At 51.2% G+C, this 24825-nt stretch overlaps 2 protein-coding genes across 4 annotated transcripts; both read left to right on the forward strand.

The window, feature by feature from the left end:
- Nucleotides 1–10012, forward strand: C2CD2L (C2CD2 like). Of its 2 annotated transcripts, none has more exons than XM_027979290.3 (14): nucleotides 1–755; nucleotides 2738–2833; nucleotides 3402–3521; nucleotides 3685–3795; nucleotides 3883–3999; nucleotides 4097–4208; nucleotides 4351–4459; nucleotides 5367–5431; nucleotides 5525–5652; nucleotides 5742–5916; nucleotides 6838–6939; nucleotides 7084–7220; nucleotides 7308–7593; nucleotides 8889–10012. In XM_027979290.3, the coding sequence occupies exons 1-14, from the start codon at nucleotides 402–404 to the stop codon at nucleotides 9098–9100; spliced, it is 2124 nt and encodes a 707-aa protein (XP_027835091.1). In that variant the 5' UTR covers nucleotides 1–401; the 3' UTR covers nucleotides 9101–10012. The 2 variants fall into 2 exon arrangements, with proteins under 2 accessions (XP_027835091.1, XP_027835092.1); XM_027979291.3 differs by having other exon boundaries at nucleotides 7087–7220.
- Nucleotides 10013–14589: 4577 nt separating this feature from the next.
- Nucleotides 14590–24111, forward strand: HINFP (histone H4 transcription factor). Of its 2 annotated transcripts, none has more exons than XM_027979293.2 (10): nucleotides 14590–15062; nucleotides 17932–18116; nucleotides 20136–20365; nucleotides 20625–20736; nucleotides 20936–21088; nucleotides 21605–21682; nucleotides 21768–21888; nucleotides 21974–22112; nucleotides 22205–22329; nucleotides 23141–24111. In XM_027979293.2, the coding sequence occupies exons 2-10, from the start codon at nucleotides 17942–17944 to the stop codon at nucleotides 23556–23558; spliced, it is 1551 nt and encodes a 516-aa protein (XP_027835094.1). In that variant the 5' UTR covers nucleotides 14590–15062; nucleotides 17932–17941; the 3' UTR covers nucleotides 23559–24111. The 2 variants fall into 2 exon arrangements, with proteins under 2 accessions (XP_027835094.1, XP_027835093.1); XM_027979292.2 differs by having other exon boundaries at nucleotides 14590–14622.
- The last annotated feature ends 714 nt before the right edge of the window (nucleotides 24112–24825 follow it).

A 24825-nucleotide genomic window follows, 5' to 3' on the forward strand; every position in this document is an offset into this window, starting at 1 on the left:
GTGTTGTCAGTGTCAGCTCTGCGCACGCAGCCCTCCGGGAGCCAGTGCCGGCCCGTGAGCCACAGCGTCTCTGCAGACGAGTCTCCGCCCGGGTCCGGCGGGGCGCCCGCCGTGGGAGGAGTCGGGCGCTGGCCGGCGACTAACCCGGGTCGCACTGGCGGATCAACCGAGGAGGGCCCCGGACTACGGAGAGAGGGACCCCGGCGTCGCGACCCCCCAGGAACCTCCTCTTCTCGATCTGTGGCACCCCCTAGTCCCGGGCACCCAGCCCCGGAGAGCCCCCAATCCCGCGCGCCCAGCCCCGGGGGAGCCCGCCCCCGCCCCGCGGCCCGCCCGGGCCATGCTCCCCCGGGGCAGCGGCTGAGCCTGAGCTGGAACCGGGACCGGAACCCACGCGGAGCATGGATCCGGGTTGGGGGCAGCGGGACGTGGGCTGGGCAGCCCTGCTGATCCTCTTCGCCGCCTCACTGCTCACGGTGTTGGGCTGGCTGCTGCAGTATGCCCGGGGCTTGTGGCTGGCGCGGGCCCGCGGGGGCCGGGGCCAGGGACCCGCCTTCGCTGCCGAGCCCGCCGTCTCCCTGCGGGAGCTGGGCGTGTGGCGCTCGCTGCTGAGGCTAAGGGCGACTCGGGCCGGCGCACCCGAGGAGCCAGGCGTCCGGGGCCTTCTGGCATCTCTCTTCGCCTTCAAGTCTTTCCGGGAGAACTGGCAGCGGGCTTGGGTTCGAGCGCTGAACGAGCAGGCCTGCAGGGATGGGGTGAGTTGGACAGGACCTAGATGGTCCCCCCACTCTGCCTTTTTTTTTTTTTTTTTTTAGAGGAAGGACTGCTCAGGCCAGGAGGATCGTATGGGGGTGGGGATCAACTGAGGAACCCCATGGCATCTCTTCCCCTCTGGGATCAGAGAGAAGGGTGCAGGTGTGACTGGGCATTGTGGAAATCCAGCTATATCCCAAATTTTCTATTCCTGTGGTCTAGGTACTCTGGCTCCAAACCGGTGCACAACTTGCTGTTCTCATAGCAACACTAATCCCTGTGCCCCAGGGCACTTCCGCCTAGCCTAGGTGCTGGTTGTGTGTGTGGGGGGGGGGGGGCAGTGGGGGGAGAGCAGGGCTGGCAGGCTTCGAAAAGAGACAGGTGCACCTGTGAAAGAATCTGCCTGGTCCTCTTGCCACCACACCCAGTCAGCACTTCATGCCCCAGATCCCTGGTGTGACCAGGCAGGTCCCTGAGAAGCCTGAATCCCACCCTTCACCCCATCCCTCAGTAATTTCACTGCTCCAGTCTAACACATCCTTCTTCATGCTCCCTGCCATGTCTGTGTGGAAGGAAAGGTGTTCAGGTGGAAAGGAGACTGACAATCCATGGCCCTCCCAGCATATGAGCCTAGAGCAGTCCCTTGAGGGTCAGTCACAAACCAGCCCAGCCTACTTCCTCCCATTGCGCCACCAGCAGCTGGCCTCCTAGGAAGTGGGGCAGGAAGCATGGTCATAAGACTGAGGTGGGAGTGGGAAGTGAGACCTCCTTGTCTTGGGGTCCCCACTCTTCTTGGCCTTCACAGCCTGTGAACCGCCTCGCTCAGAAGGTTCTCCATTTCCAGCCACCACTAGTTGGAGGGCTTCACTCAACTAGCTGCCCAGATGCCTGGAAACAGAAGTAGACACACAAGAAAGTGCTCTTCCTCCTTCACCCAGCTGACCAGAAAGCCAGACAGCATCTGTCAGTCTGCACCATGAACTCAGTCTTCCACCCAGCTCTCCCTGTACCTTGTTCCTCTGTCAGGACTGACTCCCCAAGACGACCAACTCCCCAAGACAGCTGACTCCCCAAGACAGCTGACTCAGCTGGACATTAGCCTCCCTTGGAGGGGGTGGGAAGATTGGGGTTCTAACCACCCATCTCCCTTGGCCTGACCTTCAGACAAGACTGCTACAGTAACAGAGAAGTTGGCTTTCCCCAGTTTGCCAGGCAAATGAGCCCTGTGGATTTGTTTCTGTCTGTGCCCCCTCCTCAGTTCTTCCCATCCTGCTCCCTGGATGGGGCTGCAGCAGCTTGCTTCCACTATGGAAGAATTAGGAAGCTCTTACAACACCTAAGCTAAGCAGCTTTCTGCTCCCTAATGCCACCTTGCTCTCTGCCTTGAGGAATTAGCCAGGTCCCTGGCTGCTGAGCCCTCTGAGCTTGCTTTTCTTCCCAGTTCCTCTGGTAAAGTTCCCCCATGCTGAGCTAGCCTTCATCTCCAAGAATATGGGTAGAGTCATACTTTGTGCCTCCACATCCCATTTAGCTGGAAGAAGGCTTAGTTCTTGTCTTGAATAAGTGGCTCTACTGCTTTCACCCTTGGCTCAGCCGTGTCTCTCCCTGCCCAGCTAGGATATATAGGTGGCACCAACACCTTTATTATTATTTTTTCTATGCACACCTTTCTTCAGGGGTAGGGAAGAAGGTAGGGGGAGGAGGAAGGCTCCTGGCATTCAAGGAGGAATCTAGGGTCTTCAGCTCAAGGTGATCTGGTCTCTGAGGTGGTCTAGCTCCCCAGGTCTGCCTCACACCTGCAGACCCCTGAAGAGGTGTGATTCAAAAGAAACACTTCCTGTCCTAAAGCCCTGTGCCAAGGAGGAGCCAGAAGCCAGCCGGCAGCTGAGGCGTCTGCAGTGCCAGGGCCTAGCCAGCAACTGAGTAGGTCAGCCCTGCGGGGGCAGCTCCAGAGACCTGACCTTATGCCCACATTACTCCCCAGAGCTCCATCCAAATCGCCTTTGAGGAGGTGCCCCAACTCCCACCCAAAGCCAGCATCAGTCATGTGACCTGCATAGACCAATCAGAGCGCACCATGGTAAGGGTCTGATGGGTACTGCCTTCTTTAGGACTGGGGTGGGGGCTGATCCTGAGTTCCCTTTACTCTGAGGGTTCTAACCTGAAGTCTGTGAATGCCTTAGGAATCCCAGAATTGGCTTCAGGAGGTCGGAGAATCCCATTGAAGTTACAGGCAAAATGTAGTACTTGTGTGCATATCTGCATTTTTCTGGAGAAGTCTGAATTTTATCATTCTTTTATGAATTTATGACCACTCCAAGGGCTTCTCTGGTGGCTCAGTGGTAAAGAATACGCCTGTAACGCAGGAGACTCAGGTTTCATCCCTGGGCCGGGAAGATCCCCTCAGAGAAGGAAATGGCAACCCACTCTAGTGTTCTTGCCTGGGAAGTGCTATGGACAGAGGGGCCTGGCGGGTTACAGTCCTTGGGGTCACAAAGGAGTTGCAAAAGAGTTGGACCCTCCAAAAGGTGATTCCCAAGGGAAACTGGAGAGGGGTCTGCTGACCCACTCCCAGGCAGGACAGGGCAGGGCCGAGTTGAGCATCTTCCTCCATGCCTGACCTTGCCTCCATGCCTTGGCTGTCTCAGGTGCTGCACTGCCAGCTCTCTGCTGAGGAGGTGATGTTCCCAGTCTCTGTGACCCAGCAGTCCCCCGCTGCCGTCTCCATGGAGACCTACCACGTCACTCTGACACTGCCTCCAACACAGGTGGAGGGGGTGTGGGAAATGGAGTTGGGCAGGGGGCGGGAGGTTCAGTTGCCTCTGCCTTTTTGGTTTGGTTCCTCTCTAAGATGGAATTTGGGAAGAGAGGGTCCTAAGGGGTTGGAGGAGTCGGGCAAGTCAACCCAGTCCCTTTATCCCTTGTCCCCAGTTGGAAGTCAACCTGGAGGAAATCCTTGGCGAAGGCCTGCTTGTATCCTGGGCCTTCACTGATCGCCCAGATCTCAGCCTGACGGTGCTTCCCAAGCTGCAAGCCAGGGAGGTAAGGGGAAAGGGCTGGAGAGAAGAGACAGAACAGGGAGGGGGAGGAAGGGCTGAGGGCCTCACTTCCTTGTTCCCCTCCCTGCAGAGAGGTGAGGAGCAAGTAGAGCTCTCTACTATTGAGGAGCTGATTGAGGATGCCATAGTCAGCACCCAGCCAGCTATGATGGTCAACCTCAGGGCTTGCTCTGCCCCTGGGGGCCTGGTGAGTAGGCACTCAAAGCAAATAGTTTGCGTGCGTGTTGTCTCCAGTGTACTGTGTTGGGATTCTTGCAGCTCTTTTTACCTCCTCCTGCTCTTAGGTTCCCAGTGAGAAGCCACCCATGGCGCCCCAGGCCCAGCCATCCATCCCCAGACCTATCCGGTTATTCCTAAGGCAGCTTCGAGCATCTCACCTGGGAGGTGAGCTGGAAGGTGAGAGCCAGAAGCTTCTGGTGGGCTACCAAAGCTGTGGCTGCAGGCATTCCTGGCCCCTCTGCCCAGGGTATTACCTTTCTACTACTCAATGGCCTCTCAGCTTGGATATGAGCATTTTTACGTTTGTGGTTCCTCACAGGCACTGGGGAAGTGTGCTGTGTAGCTGAGCTCGACAACCCCATGCAACAGAAGTGGACCAAGCCCACGAGGGCTGGGCCTGAGGTGGAGTGGAGCGAGGACTTGACATTGTAAGGAGTGACTCCCCAGCCCCCACCCCTGCTCCCATGCGTGGACTGAGATCAAGTCCTTCCAGCGGAGCCCTGACATGAATCAGCTGTTTTCAGCTCTTAAGTTTTGCTGTGAGCCTCTATTGTATGCCGGGCCCTGGCCTAGTCCCAAGGGCTACAGACATGATCAAGATGCACCTACCTCAACCCTAAGTTGATCACCAGCTCAAAGCAGAGACAGATGTGCGTCAAGAAGATGGTATAAGTGCTCCAGTCCAGGTTTATAAAAAGTGCCACGGGCATGCTTAGGTGAGGGAGCTTAATTCCACAAAAATAAAGATCAGAGTAGGCTTCATGGAGGAAGTGGCATTTAAACCACACCTTTGAACAAAAGTAGGATTTCAACAGAGTGTGAGAGACCAAGGGTTCACGGCAGAGGGAACAACATGAGTAAAAGAAAAAGAAGGTGATTCAACACAGAGACTGGAAAGGCAGGAACCTGGAATTTCTGAATGCCCAGCTGAGGAGTATGGTCCCTGCTCAGCCCTGTCCCATTTTCTAAGGAAGAGTCTGTATTTAGAAGCATATTGGAGCACTTGTTCCATCTTATTTACATCCATCTCTCTCTGCCTCTGGGCTTCCCAGGTGGCTCAGTGGTAAAGAATCTGCCTGCCAACGCAGGAGATGCAGGTTTGATCCCTAGGTTTCGAAGCTCCCCTGGAGGAGGGAATGGCAACTCACTGGTTCTCTTGCCTGGGAAATCCCGTGGACAGAGGAGCCTGGTGGGCTTTACTCCATGGGGTCGCAAAGAGTCAAACACAACTGAGCATGCATGCATGCACTCTCTGCCTCTGGCCTGTGATCAATTCAAGGGTGGATTCAGTTTGTTAATCTTCCCCCTCCCTGCCCCACCTCTTGTTGGCCACAGGGATCTGGGCCCCCAGAGCCGGGAGCTGATCCTCAAAGTGCTGAGGAGTAGCGGCTGTGGAGACAGTGAGTATGGGGCAGGAAGGAGCATCTCTGGGTGGGTGCTGAGTGGGGCTGCCTGGTCATGGACCCAACTCACAGTGCCACCCCTTTCCCCAGCTGAACTCTTGGGCCAGGCCACACTGTCTGTGGCCTCCCCTTCCAGACCACTGTCCCGAAGACAGGTGTGCCCACTCACCCCTGGGCCGGGGAAAGCCCTGGGGCAGGCAGCCACCATGGCAATAGAGGTGAGAAGCTGCCCCCGGTGGGGAAACGGGAAGACCCAGGGGAAGGCCAGTCCTGAGGCCCTGGCTCTTTCCTTTTTCCACCTTGGCAGCTTCAGTATGAGGAGGGTTCCCCCCGGAACCTGGGCACTTCCACCCCCTCGACTCCACGCCCCAGCATCACACCTACCAAGAAGATTGAGCTGGACCGGACCATCATGCCGGATGGCACCATTGTCACCACAGTCACCACTGTCCAGTCCCGGCCCCGGGTAGATGGCAAATTAGGTAAAGAGGAGGAGCCTGGGAGTCCAGCTCTAGCCAGGGGCCCTGGACTGCGGATCTATGGCAGGACAGGGAGGGGACAAAGAAAGCCCTAATTCCAACTCCTCCTGTTTTCTGACCACATCTTCCATATTGCCTATGCCTCTCTCAAACTTTCCCTTGAAAGTGAAAGTTAAGTCGCTCAGTCGTGTCTGACTCTTTGCCACCCCATGGACTGTAGCCTACAGGCTCCTCAGTCCATGGAATTTTCCAGGCAAGAATACTGGAGTGGGTTGCCATTTCCTTCTCCAGGGGATCTTCCTGCCCCAGGGATAGAACCCAGGTCTCCCGCATTGCAGGCAGATGCTTTACCATCTGAGCCCCCAGGGAAGCCCTAAACTTTCCTGTACATCTGTCCATTTCCCTAACTAGCCCTCTCCCCTTTAAGCCTGGACCTACCAGCCCCCACAACAGTACTCATACTTCCACCTCCCCAAGTTCCCCTCTGTCTTTTCACACGTCTATCTTCCCTTTTCCCAGCCCCAGCTGCCTAATTGCCCCTCTCTCACCCCTCAACCTCTAGCAGCCCTTGGGACCCTCCAACAAACCCAGTGACCTCAGTGGCAATTCTACTCCAGGGCCTCTCCATGACATTTCTCCCAGCTCTACGGGTCCCATGGCATTACCCCTCCTTCCACTGGACCCCTATGCCATCTCTGCACACTCTCGGTATTTTCATGCCCTTGGTGGTCCCCCTGGCTCTTTCCCACACTCCTATTGGTTCCTGTGGTATCTTTTTGTCCCCGTGGCATCTTCTTAGTCACCCCTGTGATTAATCATGCCTTAGTCGTGAGTCAGACAAAGTCTGCCTCTCAATAAAGACAGTAGGGGGTGGGGGCCACTCTAAAGCACCTCCCAGCTCACTGACCCTCCCCCACCCACCAGACTCCCCCTCCCGCTCCCCGTCCAAGGTTGAGGTGACCGAGAAGACGACGACGGTGCTGAGTGAGAGTGGTGGCCCCAGCAGCACGTCCCACAGCAGCAGCCGTGAGTAGGGAATTGGGAAGTATGAGTGGTGATTGACACCGGAGTCCCAGAGTCAAAAACCACTTTGCGGGGGGCACAGGAGTTCAAGTCCAAGAAGGAGCTGGAGAGGAGTCAGGTTGCCCGTCTTCTGTATCCGTCATCCAGCAGGGGAGAGCCACCTTTCCAACGGCCTGGACCCTGTAGCAGAGACAGCCATTCGCCAGCTGACTGAACCCAGTGGGCGGGCAGCCAAGAAGACACCCACCAAGCGTAGCACACTTATCATCTCGGGTGTTTCCAAGGTAACAGGGCTCCGGGGAAAGGAGGGGGGCTCGGGAGAAAGCCCTCATGGGTCACTGTTGCCCGTTAAAACTTGTCCTTCCTGCCAGGTGCCCATCGCTCAGGATGAGTTGGCACTGTCCCTGGGCTATGCGGCATCCTTGGACGCCTCAATACAGGATGATGCAGGGCCCAGCGGAGGTCCCTCCTCACCTCCCTCAGACCCCCCAGCCATGTCCCCAGGACCCGTAGATGCCCTCTCCAGTCCCACGAGTGTCCAGGAAGCAGATGAGACAACACGTTCGGACATTTCTGAGAGGCCCTCCGTGGATGATGTTGAGTCGGAAACAGGGTCTACTGGTGCCCTGGAAACCCGCAGTCTCAAGGATCACAAAGGTGAGGTGATATTGGCAGCCCTTCCTTTTAAAAAAAAATGTACTTATTTATTGTGGGGTTATGCTGGGTCTTGGTTGCTGCGTGCAGGCTTTCTCTATTTTCAGAGAGTGGAGGTTACTCTTTGTTGCAGTGTGTGGCCTTCTCATTGTGCTGGCTTCTCGTTGTGCAGCACAGGCTCTAGGCGTGCAGGCTTCAGTAGCTGTGGCTCCCAGGAGCTAGAGCTCCAGCTCAGTGGTTGTGGCACACAGGCTTAGTTGCTCCAAGGCATGTGGAATCTTCCTCAACCAGGGATCGAACTCATGTCCCTTGCATTGGCAAGCGAATTCTTAACTATTGTGCTAGCATTGTTCCACCCCCACCCCGCTTTGATGCCCAGTTTCATCACCTGGGTCCCACTGGACACTTAGGGACATGGGAGCCTCAGGCCAGTCTCCTCCTTCCTCCTCCAAGGGATCATCAGAGTTCCCAGCCTGTTTCAGCCATGCCAGAGTAAAGACTGGGGTCTTGCTACGTTGGGTCTTGGCTTGGATCTTACAGGCGCGGGTAATAAGAAGAGACGCAAAAGTATTTCCCTTTTTTAAAAAACCTCTGTTTTTCTCTCTTCCCGGATCTAAGGGCAGATCTTCCTTCCCTTATTCTTTTCTTCTCTCTTTCCTTTCATTCTGTACTCTCTCCGCTATAAGAAATCCTTCCCTAGGCCAACCCTAGGAGTGTGACTGTAGCAGTGACACAGTCGGTGCATACCTGTGGTAGTTCTACTTTATAAGGTTGTAAGACTTGCCCCAAATATCCTCCTCCCTCTGCCAGTGCGTCTCTAACTATTTTAACTATTTATGATTTATGGCTTTAACTATTTGTGATTTAAGCCTGCATCACTTCTTGGGATAATGAGGGTCCTAAGTCCAAAGCCTGCTGTGTAAGCACCTTTCTCATTATATTGGTCTTGAATTTACCCCTTTAAAGTTTTCCAGACATACTGCTCTTTGCTCACATCCTGGAATCTAGTCAACAATCAAGGTCAACCCACTTTGTCCCTTTGTGATTTTACAGGCTTTTAGGAACACCTCTGCTCAGCTTTTTTCTTTCTATAGTAAAGAGGCCCAACTGTCGGTCTGTCCTCACAGAGTAGCCAGCCCTGGGACATTCCTCCTCAGGAGTGCACATAGAACCCCATGAGCGCCGCCATGTTTTTCGCAGAAAGGGCATGTTTTTTCTGTTCCGTGCCTTGGACCCCTTCATGCTCTTCCACGCTCTGCTCCCCACCTCGCCCCTCAGCCTCCCCTCTCCCCCTACAGTGAGCTTTCTGCGCAGCGGCACGAAGCTCATCTTCCGCCGGAGGCCACGTCAGAAGGAAGCTGGTCTGAGCCAATCACACGATGACCTCTCCAACACGGCGACCACACCCAGCGTCCGAAAGAAGGCTGGCAGCTTTTCTCGACGTCTTATCAAGCGCTTTTCCTTCAAATCTAAACCCAAGGCCAATGGCAACCCCAGCCCTCAGCTCTGAGGGCCCTGTTCACCCTCTGAGCTAGGAGAGAGCGGGAGTCCTCTCAGCCCTTTCCCCACATTCCCTTCCATTCCCCTCCCTGGATTCCCAACAGCCTGGGCCAGGGAAGCCCCCCGAGTTCCAGGAAGCCGTATCCACCCTGGGCTGTGGGGCCAGCTGGAAGGGTACTTGCAACGGGAAGCGTGTGAGAAGTGGACACCCGTTGCCAAGGACATAGAAGAGGGAGTGGGTGGCTGGGAGCAAGAGGAGGCTCTGTCCTGACACCTGTGGGCATTCCTCAGGCCCGTTTGCCTGCTGTTGACACCCACCCCCTCAGAGGAGTCCCAGGGTGCTCAGCTCCTCAGATGATCCTTTCTCCCTTATTTATTCTCTTTTCTATTTATACGTGTGGTCCCGGCCCCTCAGTGAACAGTGGATAGAGGGCATCTCTCCCAGGTGACCCTTCTCTCCTGTCCGAGGAGGGTTGGCAATTCCCTTTGGGATGGGGCTCCCACACCTCCCTCAGGTCCCCACCCCGACCAGCACCAGTGTCTGCCTCTGAGGACATTGGCAGCTCATAGAATGCCGGGCTGGTGCCCGGGATGGGGGGCAGGTACTCCCCACTCCCTGCCTCCCCTTCTGCTCCTCATCCCTCCCTCCCCCTTTATTACCGTTTTTGTACTTGATGCCTTCTCTGTGACCAGTGGCTCTGTTGGAAGGAGGGAGCCAGGAGCCTGCTGGGAAGCCTTCCCCAGAGAGATGGCTTTAGGAGTCTTATTTACAGACTGGGTGATGATGGAGCAAGAGTAGGGTTGCCCCTCTGTATAGTGGGAGATGATGATGTCCATTGCTGTGTGATGGCTTGGAATTTAATTTATTAAAGTCAAACTGGAGTTTATAAACTGAATAAATGGTCATCCTTTGAAAGGCAAATGGGTAGTGAGGCTGTGGTGTCAATCGAGTGGGAGGATCAGAGACAGGGACCCAGGTAGGGGAGGTGACACATACATTGGGTCTGTGAAGTTCTTGCACAGAGGGAGGGACATGTGGAGAGAGAATGGGAGTGCAGTGTCTTTGAAAGGTCAAGTTGTAGTGATAATTTCAATCAGGAAGAAAAAAAGCCTTTCAGCTAATACAAGCATCTTCATTCCCCTTCCTTGAACAGGCTGCTCCTCCTAGAATATAGGAGAGTCTGGAGTAGAGGCTCTGGATCTAGCCTGGATCTGAGTCCCAGGTCCACACATAATTATCTGCATGACCTTGGGGAAATTATGTAACCTCAGAGTGCCTCAGTTTTCCCATCTGTAGAGTGGGGACTGTGATTAATAGTAGCTATCGTTTGGTGTGGGTGAGAAGTAAATGAGTAAAGCGCTTAGAACTCAGCTGGCATACAGTCAGTACTCAATAAGGGTGAGCTGTTGCCTCAGAAAAGACAGATTGAAGGGGGAAGTCTCGTAAGGGTTTCATCATAATAAAAAGTCTTTCACTCCTAAATGAGGGCAAGTTTCAGGGGATTACGACACTAGTAAATTCAAGGATCCTGGTTCCTGTTCTCCCAGACCTTACTCAGGACTTGAAGCAAATAAGCTGCCGCAGGATGTCAGACAGAGCACTGAACCAGGGACAGAAAACCTGGGTTTACCACAGACCCTGCAAGTGACCTTGAGAAGTCCACTTCTCCTTTCTGGACCTCAACTTCCTCATCTCTAAAATGAAGAGTGGCCGAGATAATCTTCCAGGTCACTCCAGCCTTGACATTCTGACTAACCTATATCACAGAGGCTTTAAGGGTACCTGCCTTTGGTGAGTCAGCTTGGAGTTGTTAATATTCCCCCATGTTCCTGTCCATACTAGCCAGAGAATACAGAACATTTTGAAAGGGTGGCAGAATATGGATATTTGGTTCATTTGTACAGAGTGAAAGTGAAAGTTGCTCAGTCGTGTCCAACTCTTTGTGACCCCGTGGACTATACTATACTTTATTTTCTTGGGCTCCAACATAACTGCAGGTGGTACCTGCAACCATGAAATCAAAAGACACTTGCTCCTTGAAAGAAAAGCTGTGACCAACCTAAACAGCATATTAAAAAGCAGAGACGTTACTTTGCCGACAAAGGTCCATCTAGTCAAAGCTATGGATTTTCCAGGAGTCATGTATGGATGTGAGTTGGACTATAAAGAAAGCTGAGCATGGAAGAACTGATGCTTTTGAACTGTGGTGTTGGAGAAGACTCTTGAAAGTCCCTTGGACTGCAAGGAGATCCAACCAGTCAATCCTGAAGGAAATCAGTCCTGAATATTCATTGGAAGGACTGATGCTGAAACTGAAACTCCAATACTTTGGCCACTGACTCATTGGAAAAGAACTGACTCATTGGAAAAGCCCGTGATGCTGGGAAAGATTGAAGGCAGCAGGAGAGGGGATGAAAGAGGATGAGATGGTTGAATGGCATCACCAACTCAATGGACATGAGTTTGAATAAGCTCCGGGAGTTGGTGATGGACAGGGAAGCCTGGCATGGTGCAGTCCATGGGGTTGCAAAGAGTTGGATATGACTGAGCGACTGAACTGACTGACTGGACTATACAGTCTATGGAATTTTCCAGGCCAGAATACTGTGTAGCTGTTCCCTTCTTCAGGGGATCTTTCCAACCCAGGGATCAAATCCAAGTTTCCCCTATTGTAGGTGGAGTCTTTACCAGCTGAACCACCAGGGAAGCCCCAGAATACGGGAGTGGGTAGCCTATCCCTCTCCAGTGGATCTTCCCGACCCAGGAATCAAACCAGGGTTTCCTGCATTTCAGGCAGATTCTTTACCAGCTGAGCTACCAGGGAAGCCCAATTTGTATGAGAAATATGCCAAATTCTAGTCATCAAAACTCAAAGAGATTTGTCAAGCTCCTTCCCCTGATCTAAGAAATGAAACTCTTATTTGTTCACAGAGGAGCAGTTTATCAACATGACAAGACAGCCAACACACTGAACTCAGAATTTCAGAAGAAATTTTTTTTTTTATGAGAGGCCAGGTATTCAGGTTCCTCCTGGATCTGTGGATTGAGTTGTTGATGACTGGAAAACTTAGTTTCCAGTGCTGAGCTGCCTGGTGCAGTCACCTATTTTGTAGTGAAGAAGAGTCTCATCACTTTTCAAAAATAGAGATTTAAAAAATGAACGCAGAGGAAACACAAAACATAATTCAGCTTATCCATTTTCTACTTTCAGGAGAGATCCAGAGTTTTTGATGAGTATGAATTATGCTTCAAGGTTTTGTGGCAGCTTTTAAAGAACAAATCTCAGGATGTGTCTTGAATTATCCAGCTAAAGTTGTGGCCTGTTTTCAAGAGAAGCAGATTGAGATGGAAGTAAACTATGCTAGACAGCAAAGCACTGTCTCAAGTTTTGGAAACGTGTGCGTTTCAGAGATATCCTGAAATTTTTTCTCTGTAAAAATTGAGTCTACACAGCTGTGTGAATGAATTTTTCTTCAGGAATTGTTAAATTAAAGCCAAGAGCCATCTATGGTGGTTTAATTCTGAATTAAAACACGGCTGGCAATTTGTGAAGTATTACTAAAGCTATGTGCTTTTGAATGGATAAAGTTGATAAAACATTTTTGTTACTCGAATTATATTTTAAAACTCATTTTAAAATAGGGACAAAAGTTAATCACTGTTAGTAAAAAATTTCATGCACAAATTTCTGATTTTCTTGTGACTTCTACTTTTTATGGCATCTTTAAGTTCATTTTATTTATATTGAACATTTAACGGGTTTTCTGATTTTGTAAACTATATAGGCTTATATTTAGGCTAGAAAATATATCAGTCCTAATGAACAAATGGCAACCCACTGCAGTGTTCTTGCCTGGAGAATCCCAGGGACAGGGGAGCCTGGTGTGCAGCCGTCTCTGGGGTCGCACAGAGTCAGACACGACTGAACAGAGTTAGCAGCAGCAGGGTACATAATTTTTAAACAAATATGTCTTGGATGCTTACTGAGTTTCAGTTACTAGGCTAAGCAATGGGGTTGTAGAAAGTCACACACATACACACACTCCCTGTCCTCCCTCACTGAACTGAGTGAGTCAGTGCAGAATGCAGACAAGTTAAATAGGCAAATACAATACAATGTGTGCTCAGTCATGTCTGACTCTTTGTGGCCCCATGAACTGTAGCCTGCCAGGCTCCTCTGTCCAGGAAATTTTTCCAGGCAAGAATACTGGAGTGTGTTGCCACTTTCTCCTCCAGGGGATCTTCCCCATCCAGGGATCCAACCCTCCTCTCTTGCCTCTCCTGCATTGGCAGGAGGATTCTTTACCAGTAGCGCCACCTGGGAAGTGTGATAGATCTGTAATAGGGAAACACAGAAAAGGGATGTCCAGGAAGATTTCCAGGAAAAAAAAAAAAAGCTTCTTCTTTGAGACCAGAAGAATGAGTAGGAATTAGTTCCCATCAGTTTCAGAAGATTGTTCCAGGCAGAGGAAACATTAAGTACAAGGCAGCAGAGGAAAGGCGGCTACGTGCGGTGGGGAAGCTGAAAGAAATGCGGAGCTGGGGAGCAGAGAGTGCGGTCGAGAAGCACTCAAGATACGATGGGAAGTATGCAGGACCCAGATGCTGAAGGGTCCAGAGAGCCTCGTATGGTTTGGGGCTTTGGGGGTTTGAGCATTTAAAGCAGCGAGGTGGTTTGATCAGATTTGCTCCCTGCAAAGATCACTTTGAGAGCTCCGTCGAGAATGGTTTGGAGGGAGGCAGGAGTGACCGCAGGGAACCAGTTGGGTCAGTGTAGACATCCGGGATGGACGTAGCTAATGGTCAAGAGATGGGACTGCGAAGCTCAAGAAAGGGTGGCGGGGGAGGGGGGGCTTGAGAGATCCTGTGTTAAGGGGGCAGAATTTATAGGTCTTGGCAATGGAATGGATATGACGTGTGAGGGAGGAATCAGACATGACTGCCAGGTTTCAGGAGTCGTTCACTGAGACTGGTAACAAAGGAGGCAGAGTTGTGGGAGGAAGAGAAGATGGCCTAAGGAATACTGATATTTAAGAAATAGGAAGATTAAGAAGGTGAAGGACCCCCAGTTTGGGCCGAGCAGGGTTCGTTGTTCTGGGCACCGAGCCTCCGACGCCTCTTCCTCCGCCTCTTCCTCTGTCTCAACGCCCACGCGGCCAGCTGGAGCTGTAACCAACAGGAGGAGGGAGACCCCTCTCGGCTCACAGCCCGAGCTCGGCGCATGCCCAGTGGGTGCCGTGCGCCGAGCCTGCGCAGTCGGGGAAATTCGGGCCCAAGGGAAGCCTGCCTGCACTTAGCCTGCAGACCCGCGGCGTCCACAGCGCTACCTTCCCGCGCGGCCCGCTGCCGCTCACTCCCGCCCCTTCCGTGTTTTGGTCGCGCACGGGTTCCGTCAGTAGCAGTGGCGATTGGCTGTTAGAGGGATTTGAGAGCGACGATTGGCTGTCGTTGGCCGTCACTCCAGCTCCCCTCCCGGACACGGTGCGAGGTGGGAGGGGAGCTGGAGAGACCCGGGAGCTGACTGACGGGAGGTAAGCAGGGGATGCCGGGGATGGCGGGGTAGCATCGGTCTGTCTTTTGGGCCGGCTGCCGAAGCCAGGCACTTTTCCGGTCGCTTCGGCGAGGCGCTCTCTTGCTGCTCGGCCACGCTGTCTGCCTGGCGCCTGCAGCGCCCCCAGCCCCCAACCCCGACTTACTTTCCAGTCTGGGGCTTCCTTGCAGCTGAAGCACGATCGCCGCCACGCCTTAGGGGGAAGCCAGCGGGGCTGAAAGGGGGAGGTTTCCCTGCCCGAATGGTCTCCTTCCTTCTCTCCGAATTCTACCTGTGCTCCAGAGGCCCAGTCCCCACCGCTAAGGCAACATTTCCTACTTAGCCTGCCGCCTGTCCAGCTCCCTGTCCAGCTCCCCTCAACGGGCGCTTTGTTTTGGTGGTTGTTTAAACACGTCAGAATCTCATCTCTTCGGCCAAATTGTGAGTCCTTAGAAGGTTCCAGACCTTGGTCCCTCTTTTCTTGCATACCATTCAGGGTTCATTCTCGGTGCCTTGCGTTGCAATTTATACTCAAGTATTTGCTCGTTGCTTCTTACCATGATTCCCTATGAAAGGAAGGGTTAGGAATCCTTCGGGTTTTCCTTTTGTTGATCTTTTTGTAGCATTCGTTCTTGGATCATCTAATTCTTAGAAGCAAGGATACGAAGAGCCAACACTTGTTGAGTTAGGCTAAGCATTTTAATATCCATTATGTGTTTTAATCCATAAATCAGTTCAGTGAAACGGGCATGATTATTCTCGTATTAATAATACGTGGGAAACCCGGGCTTAAGTGACTTGCCTGAGATCACAGGGCTAGTAAATGTTGGAGCTTTCTAATCATATCAATCGATTCCCTCATCCACTGCTGTGATATTAATATCCTGTTTTACATTTAAGGAAACAGGTTCAGAGAAGCTAGGTGACTTGTCCAAAAGTAAAATAATGTTATAGATTTACTTGAACATTAAAAGAGCTCTTAGTAGGTGTGTGCTGGCTCTGCAGTTAGAACTGGAGAGAGCACAGACCAGGCTTTCTAGGAGCTCACAGCTTATTGGAGGAAACTTACAAAATAGCTACTCAATAAAGCATGCTTTGGGTATTGTGTATATGGATATGATGTCTTTGGTGAGGAGGGAATCAAACATAAAAAGGTAAGACAGGCAGATGGAGGAGGAGAACAGAGCCATGCTCCCTGGCTTTGAATTCTGTTTCCATCACTTCCTAGCCTTGTGATCTTGGGTAAATTACTTAACCTATCTGGGCCATTTCCTCATCTGTAAAGTGGGATAATCAGGCTGCCTACTTCAATAGGATTGTTGTACTAATGAGTTTTTATAAATATAAGACACTTAGAACAGTGCTTGGCATGTGCTTGCGTGCATGCTTAGTCGCATCTGACTCTTTGCCACCCCATGGACTGTAGCTCTCCAGTCTCCTCTCTCCATGGAATTTTCTAGGCAAGGATACTGAAGTGGGTTGCCATTTCCTTTTCCAGGGGATCTTCCCAACCTGGAGATCAAACCTGCATCTCCTGCATTGGTAGGTGGATTCTGTACCACTGAGCCACCAGGGAAGCCCAGGTTTCTTATACCCTCTGTGCTGCTGTGTGCTGTGCCTAGTTGCTCAGTCATGTCCAATTCTTTGAGAACCCATGGACTGTAGCCTACCAGGCTCCTCTGTCTGTGGAATTTTCCAGGCAAGAATACTGGAATAGGTTGCCATTTCCTCAAGGCGTCTTTAGAAAGGGGTTTTTGGTACTTCCCTGGTTGTCCAGTGGTTAAGACTCCATGCTTGCAAGGCAGGGGTTACCTTTTTAGTCCCTGGTCAGAGAGCTAAGATCCCACATGCCATGAGGTGTGGACAAAAAAAAGGGGAGGGGTTCCTTTGGTAACCAGTTAGATATAGTAGGTTCTTATACTTGTAAATATGAAAGATTTTATGCATTTTGTATTTTCTAGGGTTTTCCCCTTTCATTGTATACTAAAGTTCTTTTTCAGAGTTCCCGCCTCTCTGAAAGGCAAGAAGGAGCAATACCGCACTCCCTTCCTGGGTACCACAGTGAGAGTTGGTGAGAATCCTCAAGGAGGTGATGCTCAGGGGACAGAGTCAGGGCCTCTTAGTGTCTTTTCTTCCCCCAGAGATTTTTGTGTGCAGTGTCACCTGTCATTCTGTGTTTTGTTTTAATGAGGGAAACTATCCTTTTATTGTTCCTCAGACTCTGCTTCTGGAGGCCCCATCACAACTGGGCTGCTGAGTTAAAGGGCAGATTTCTAGGCCTAACCCCAGCCTTCCCAAATCTGAATCACTAGGGCAGGAGCTGGAAACCTCTGCATTTGTGTGCATATTAAAGGTTGAGAACCTTTTGTTTTTTATTCAGCTTTCTTCAATGAATGTTTATTACCCACCTAAGTGTGCCTAACACTGTGTATACCCAGTATAAACTGGACAGACACTGCCTCTTATGTGAAATAGAATTGACATTTTTGTTCGGAGGCTATTAGGGCAGTGGTGAAGTAAAGCACCAGATAGGTTAGGCAAAAGGAGTGTGTGTGGCACTTCATAAGTCTGATGGAGTGCTTAGGATGTGATCCAGTGAGAAATAAGGAGCTTCTAGGCTCATCTGTGTGCATAGGAAAAATGTGGACTTTGGAGTCAGCCTGACCTAACCCTACCCTCTGGTGTGTGATCTTGAGCAAACCAGTTAACCTCTCCGGGCCTTATGCCCTTATCTACCAATGAAATTAAGACCAGTGCTTCCCTCATAGGATGGTGTTGGTAATTAGATGACACAATGTGCTTAGTAGGTGCTTGGCGTATAGCAGATTAAAAGCAGAAGGGTTTGTTATCCCCATTCTGAAAATAAGGGTGTTCAGGAATAGAAGGGTTAAGCTTACTTGGCCAAGGTCACACAGCTAAGTAGGTGGTGGACAAAGGAGTCTGAATCTGAGCTCTGGGTCTTCAAAGCCATCTTTTTGAACCTGAGCGTTGTTCTGCCTTTTGTAGGAGTAATTCCTTCTTGATGGGTTGCTCTGGAGCTCCTTGAAAAAGTGTCTGTTAAAGTTCTTAGCTCAGAGCCTGGCACATGCTCAATAATGTCAGTTTGTATTCTCCATTCCCAAGAACACCAAACAGCTTCCAGGGGTTTGAAGAACTGCTACTCTGTCCTTACTGAAAAAGCACAGCGTTTCTCACAGGTCACTGAAAAACATCTCTTGGCTCTTGGCTCTAGGCTGGCTGGCTGTCCCGTGTTAACCCCCAGCAGCCCTTGGATGGAATCCTTACAGGTGCTGATTTCTTCCTTCTCTAGGGTGAAGGCCATGCCGCCGCCTGGGAAAGTTCCCCGAAAGGAGAACCTGGGGCTGCAGTGTGAGTGGGGGTCCTGTTCCTTTGTGTGCTCGGCCATGGAGGAGTTCTGCGAACATGTCACTCAGCACCTGCAGCAGCACCTGCAGGGCTCTGGGGAGGAAGAAGAGGAGGAGGAGGACCTGCTTGGTAAGGAAGCAGGACACAGGAAGGGGAAAGAGTTCAAGGGATGGTGGAAAATCTGACTCTCCTTGCCACAGAGGGAGAAGGCAGCCAGTGAGAGTGGTGGTTTATTTTCCTAATTGTGCTTTTTTAATTTGTTTATAAAAACATTATAGACTCATTCTGGAAAACTCATTCAGCAAGGATATGTGGAATGAACCTTTCCTCTTGCCATTAAAAGTCAATTAACTGACAGTACCTTAGTGAACATTCTTTTTGACCTCTCTCTGCATGTATATATATAAATTTGATAGGATTTTATTTTTTTTAAAGGATCATATTGTACAAGCTGTTGGTAGTGAAAGGTTGTTGAATCACAACGCCAGGATTCTTGGCCCCTGGAGAAGAATTCAATCCGGGGCCAGAGACGAGGCTTGATCCTCAGAGCTTTTGTGTAATAAAGTTTTATTAAAGTTTTAGGAGATAGAGAAAGCTTCTGACATAGGCATCAGAAGGGGGCAGAAAGAGTACCCCCCTGCTAGTCTTCAGCTGGATGTTATATAGTCACAAGCAGCCTGTTAATGAAAGAAATGTCTCAAAACTCAGAATGGCACCAGGCCCCTCACCCATAAGATGTATTTTGGGATAATCTTGGCACCAGATGGTTTATCTTGGGCCATAAAATGATTAACTTGAATCTTGAAGAAGAGCAGATCACCATACAAATAGTTTCATTTACATAGATTAGAGGAACAATATCCGAGTATAACACTGGTTTATCAAGTAGGTTCTGAGCCCAAAAGGTAGAACCGACTTGAAAACAGAGTTTGGGGTAAATGCATAGTACATTAGCATAGCTTAAGATAAACATTTCCATAAGAAAAAGGCATTGGTTAACTTCAGGTGAAACCAGATGTCATTATGGCAACACAGAAGTTTGAGAGAAACCTCCTTTTAAATTTGTATAGAGAAGGAAAAAATATCGCCAGTTTGTTTCCTCTTGCCCCTTAAGAGAGAGGAAAATGACACTTGCAGGCTGTTTCCTCCGTTTGGAGACCCCTGGCCTTCCTGCCTGTTACCCTCTCAGTAGTCTGCTTTTTTCACTCTCTGGCAGTGTTTTTATGTATTTATTTAACAGTGACCACCAGTTAGGAATGCATTTTATGTCACAACCCTGTATAGAGAAGTTAAATACTGAAAACAATCCTTGCCTTGATTAAATTTTCTGTGAATTGTTCTATTTTATTCTCTAATTAAAAAGAAATTGTGATTTGCAGTCCTCTAAATTGATTTCACTACCCACTAATGGGTCATAACACAGTTGGAAAAAAACTTCTACAGAAGGTATAGAGACAGCTCTCCTTTCCCCACCTCAAATTCCGTTTGAATCTGGTGACTGTAACCTATAACTAATAGCTTCAAAAGTCAAGTAATATTTATACAGAAGGGGAATTAGGTGATTATTATATTTTTAAAAGTACCTACTTTTCAAAACAAGTAAACCTCTATAGAGCACTGAAAATTTGGTGCTTAGAGAGATAGGAAGTAGACAGGAATAGCTGATAGGCCTTCCTGGAGAAGGCTGATCTTGGGCAGAATATGGGGGAAAGAAAGACCTATGGTTTGACAGGAAGGAGTGGGAGGCATCCCAGGTTCCTCAGGGAACAGCAGAAACTCCAAGCCACAGTAGCAAATGCCAGCCACACCTGCTGTGTCTGAGTCACTGGCACTGGGCTATGGACACACTGTCTCCCTGCCTAGACCATGCTTCCTCTCCACCTGGTTGCAGTTTTATATTTATGCACATGATTATTTTGATGTGTTTTTCTTCCTGACTGAAAGCTGTGCAAGGGTAAGGACTGGGACTCTTTTTGTACTTGTTGTTGTATTCCCAGTGCCTGGCATACAAGTAGTAGTCATTAAATGCTAGCATTTGCTAGATGAAATCCTGGTATACCAGGTCATCCCAGCCTGGTCCCTTGCTGCTAAGTGGAAGGAGAGCTTTGGAAAGGTATCAGTTGCTTCCTTCTAAACCCCTTTTTGCAGAGGAAGAATTCTCCTGCTTGTGGCGGGAGTGTGGCTTCTGTTCTCCGGACAATTCTGCTGATCTCATCCGCCACGTCTACTTCCACTGCTACCACACCAAACTGAAACAGTGGGGACTGCAGGCCCTGCAGAGCCAGGCTGACCTCAGCCCCTGCATCCTGGACTTCCAGAGCCGCAACCTCATCCCTGACATCCCCGACCACTTCTTGTGTCTGTGGGAGCACTGTGAGGTCAGCAGACAGAGCCAGGAGTAGGGATGGAGAGGGGTTGGGGATCTTAACTCAAGACTCCTTAATCCTTTCTGGGATACGCTATGTTCCTAAAGTTCCTGCTAGTAGCTTTCCTTCATTTCTGGGTAGCCCCTTGCTCAAACTTTCCTATCCCCACCAATTAATTTGGGAGAGAACCAAGAAGCCCCCCTCTGGACACCTGGGAGTAGGAGTCCCTCCACCCATCCTCAGTCCTTACCCCAAGTTGCTCCTGGCACAGAACTCCTTTGACAATCCCGAGTGGTTCTACCGGCACGTGGAAGCGCACAGCCTGTGTTGTGAATACCAAGTAGTCGGCAAGGACAACAATGTGGTACTCTGTGGCTGGAAAGGTAGGGCCACTCCTTAATTTCTGGCTTCTAAAGAAAGTTTGGGGTTGCTAAGGGACCAGGGCAGCTAGGGGCAGGACCAGTCCTGCAGGGCAGGGTTGGCTGCTGGCTGGAGAGACTTGGGGGTGGCTGGAGAGACTTGGGGGTACCAGACCCTACTCTGGGGGTTTGTGGCTGGACCTGACCAGGCCTTCCTTCCCAGGCTGTACCTGCACCTTCAAGGACCGCTTTAAGCTTCGAGAGCACCTCCGCAGCCATACCCAGGAGAAGGTGGTGGCCTGTCCCACCTGTGGGGGAATGTTCGCCAACAACACCAAGTTCTTAGATCATATCCGTCGCCAGTCCTCGTTGGATCGTAAGCAGTCGAAGAAGAAGGGACATAGGTGCAGGCTGTCCTACTTGGGGTGGTGGCTGGGGGCACGTTCTCAGGAGAGGGGGCCCCTCAAGGTTTCTGCAGCTTAGCTATATCTATCTTGAGGGCTCAGTCACCTGGCACAGTCTCTGCTGATGGGGACTCATTAGACGTTGTCACTCCATGCTTACTCTGTGCCACGACTCTTATCTCAGCGAATCCTCACAGCGGCCCTATGAGGTAGGCTTCTTATCCCCCGTTTTTGCAGATGAGAAAACTGAGGCTCAGATTAAATCACTTACCTAAGATCACACTGCTAGTAAGTGGGCAAGCTAGAATTCTAATTCAGGTTCTCCACTCCAAGTCCCACGCTCTTTCCATGATACTAGGTCCATCCATAGTTCCTCAAGCTCCCCTCTTCTTGGGTGGTTTCCCTCTGCCTGGGGGGGTTCCTCTCTCCCAGCATGCTCTCCTCCTCTCTGCCACCCCCCCACCTGTCTTCTGCCTGACCCCGTGCAGAGCAGCACTTCCAGTGCTCTCACTGTTCCAAGAGATTTGCCACAGAGCGGCTGCTGCGGGACCACATGCGCAACCATGGTGAGTAGCCGGCCACACCATCCTCCGGGCCTGCCCTCCAGGCTTCCGCGAGCTTTGCGGCCACAGACTCCTCTCTGCCCCTCAGTGAACCACTACAAGTGCCCTCTGTGTGACATGACTTGCCCGCTGCCCTCCTCCCTCCGAAACCACATGCGCTTCCGCCACAGCGAGGCCCGTCCCTTTAAATGTGACTGTTGTGACTACAGGTAGGAGGAAACGGGGTGGGAAATCACAAAACCTGGGTTCCAGGATCCCCCATGCTTTCTGATCCCTCCTGACTTTTCTTGGCAGCTGCAAGAATCTGATTGACCTCCGGAAGCACCTGGATACCCATAGCAAGGAGCCAGCCTACAGTTGTGATTTCGAGAACTGCACCTTTACTGCCCGGTCGCTGTACTCTATCAAGTCGCATTACCGAAAAGTGCATGAAGTGAGTGGGGCTGATGGTAGGGAGGGGCCGGCAGAAGGGTGGGGGTTGCCTGGGGCGGGGAGAAGCTGGCCTCACTCTCCCCTCCCCACCAGGGAGACTCAGAGCCGAGGTACAGATGCCACGTGTGTGACAAATGCTTCACAAGGGGCAACAACCTCACTGTGCACCTTCGCAAGAAGCACCAGTTCAAGTGGCCCTCAGGGCACCCCCGCTTTCGGTATGTCTCTCAATCTCCCCCCATACCCGGATTTCTGCATTTTTTTCTTCATACTTTGCAGCAATTTAAAAACCTTGAATTTGATGGTGCTCTGATGTCCACTATCTCCATTTAGGCTCGAGGAACCTCCAAAATATTGGTGGGGCGAAGAGTATTTTTCTAATTTTTGAATCCAGGAAACAATACCAAACCCAATAAATGCTCCCCAAAGCCCTGCAGCCAGAACCAGAGCCCAGAGCCAAGGGTCCTAATCAGTAGCTTCATGACCTTCTATAAATCCTTTGACAGCCCTACTGTCCAACACAAACAGTTCCTCTCTCTTCCCTCCCCTCCCTTTCCTCTTTCTTTAAAAAAATATTGGCTGCATCAGGTCTTAGTTGCAGCACACATGATCTTCATTGCAGCCCTACTGTGAAGGCTTCTAGAGAGAAGTGCAGGCTGCTCTCTAGTTGTGACGTGTGGGCTCTAGTTGAGGCACATAGGCTTAGTTGCCCTGTGGCATATGGGTTCTTGGTTCCCCCACCAGGGATTGAACCCCCATCCCCTGCATTGGAAGGTAGGTTCTTAACCACTGGACCACCAAGGAAGTCCCTCCCTTTCCTTTCTGAGTAATGAGCTTTCTTGCCTTTTCTTCTAAATATTATACAATAAAGACTTCTTTTTTTGTCTTTAACACCCATCACTTAGAATCCCAGGGCTTTTTCCCTCCTATTATCCCTTACCTTGCCAGTCTACAGCCTGTGTCTGCCCCCCGTCCCCGCCGTTCCCCCTGCCCCTGCTTGCTGTACCCTCCGTGCTCCTCCTTCACCAGGTACAAGGAGCATGAGGATGGCTACATGAGGCTGCAGCTGGTTCGCTATGAGAGTGTAGAGCTGACCCAGCAACTGCTGCGGCAGCCACAAGAGGGATCTGGCCTGGGAGCATCCCTGAATGAGAGCAGCCTGCAGGACATCATTCTGGAAACAGTGCCCGGGGAGCCAGGACCCCAGGAGGAAGCTGAAGAGGAAGGTGGGGGCGGTGAGGGCATAGCCCTCCCGGCCTCTCAGGACACGTCCAGCCCTATCATCCACGTGGTGAACCAGACCAACGCCCAGGGCGAGCGGGAGGTCGTCTATTACGTGCTGTTCGAAGCCCCAGGAGAGCCCCCACCCACCTCTGAGCCCCCCTCGGGGGGCGTCATGGGAGAGCTTCAGGGAGCAGCTGAAGAGCCAGAAGTCCAGATGGTGTGAAGGCTGCAGGCCTTGACCCTTGCTACCTCCAGGCCCTGGAGTCTGAGCCAGGCTGGTGGCAGCGCCCCTAGTGGGCAGTCCTTGTCAACGGATGCCTTTAGGAGTGATGCTGAGAGTAGCGTGGTCCACTCTGGAGCCAGCTTGCGTCACTCAGCGGGCTAAGGGGCGTCCTTTTTCAGCCAGTCCACATTCTTTGGTGATCCTGAAGAGTTTTGATTCTTTGACGGGGGGGCACCCTGGTTGTGTGTGTTTTCCTGTAGAGAGGACTAATGTCAGGCTTAAAACCCTAATCCCCTAGACATGCTAGAACAGGGATGAAAATCCATAGTCAGCTCACATCCATTCCTATCTGTAGGGGTCCTTGGGCCCAGGGATGCCAAGTAACTGATCCCTCCAAGGGCCCTTTCCTCAAAACCAGCCAAGGCATTTCCCTCTGAATGGTTCCTCTTATAGCCCCAAGGACTTTCATGGTTATCCTCAGGGATGGGATTAGAGGCACTGAGTTTGTGCATAACAATTGTTTTTGGTAATAAAAGAAACGTGTGGGCTGTTACTCATTTCTTCTTCCTTACGTTTGGTGGATTAACTAGGCAATGAGGAGATGCCGCTGCCCAGAAGTGGAGCAGAATAGTTAGGCTTGTTTCCCTTTTTAGTGACTGGGGTTGGTTTTGTTTTTAACTGTCCTTTTGTTCCCTGCCTTCCACCCCCTCACCCCACCTTTGGTGAAATTCTCCACTTCCTCTCGGAACATCCACCGAGATGGAGGTCCCAGGCATAGGCCAGCAGTGGGCAGTAGAGCGCTGGAATGGACGAGTGGAGCGCACCAGGGAGACGAGCACCCGACTGTGACCGTTCTCGGGGCTCTGGTGCTGGGTAGAGCCCGGCGCTTCGGGGTAGGACTTCTACAGAGGCGGCTCGGGGAGGGGTGGGTGTGAATGGCCATAGGGAAGAATGGGTACTTGGAGTCCCGGAACCAAGTTAGAAAGGTATGTGTCTGAAAGTGTGTTTTCCTGAAGAAAAGGGTCTTGTTTTTTCAGTAGATTCTTAAAGGGGTTGGAAACTTTCAAAACATGAACCATTTTTTTAGGCCTGTCTAGTCACATCTTTGGAGAAGGCAGTGGCACCCCACTTCAGTACTCTTGTCTGGAAAATCCATGGATGGAGGAGCCTGGAAGGCTGCAGTCCATGGGGTCGCTAGGAGTCGGACACGACTGAGTGACTTCACTTTCACTTTTCACTTTCATGCATCAGAGAAGGAAATGGCAAC

The sequence above is a fragment of the Ovis aries genome, chromosome 15 (assembly GCF_016772045.2).
Source record: "Ovis aries strain OAR_USU_Benz2616 breed Rambouillet chromosome 15, ARS-UI_Ramb_v3.0, whole genome shotgun sequence".
NCBI lineage: Eukaryota > Metazoa > Chordata > Mammalia > Artiodactyla > Bovidae > Ovis > Ovis aries.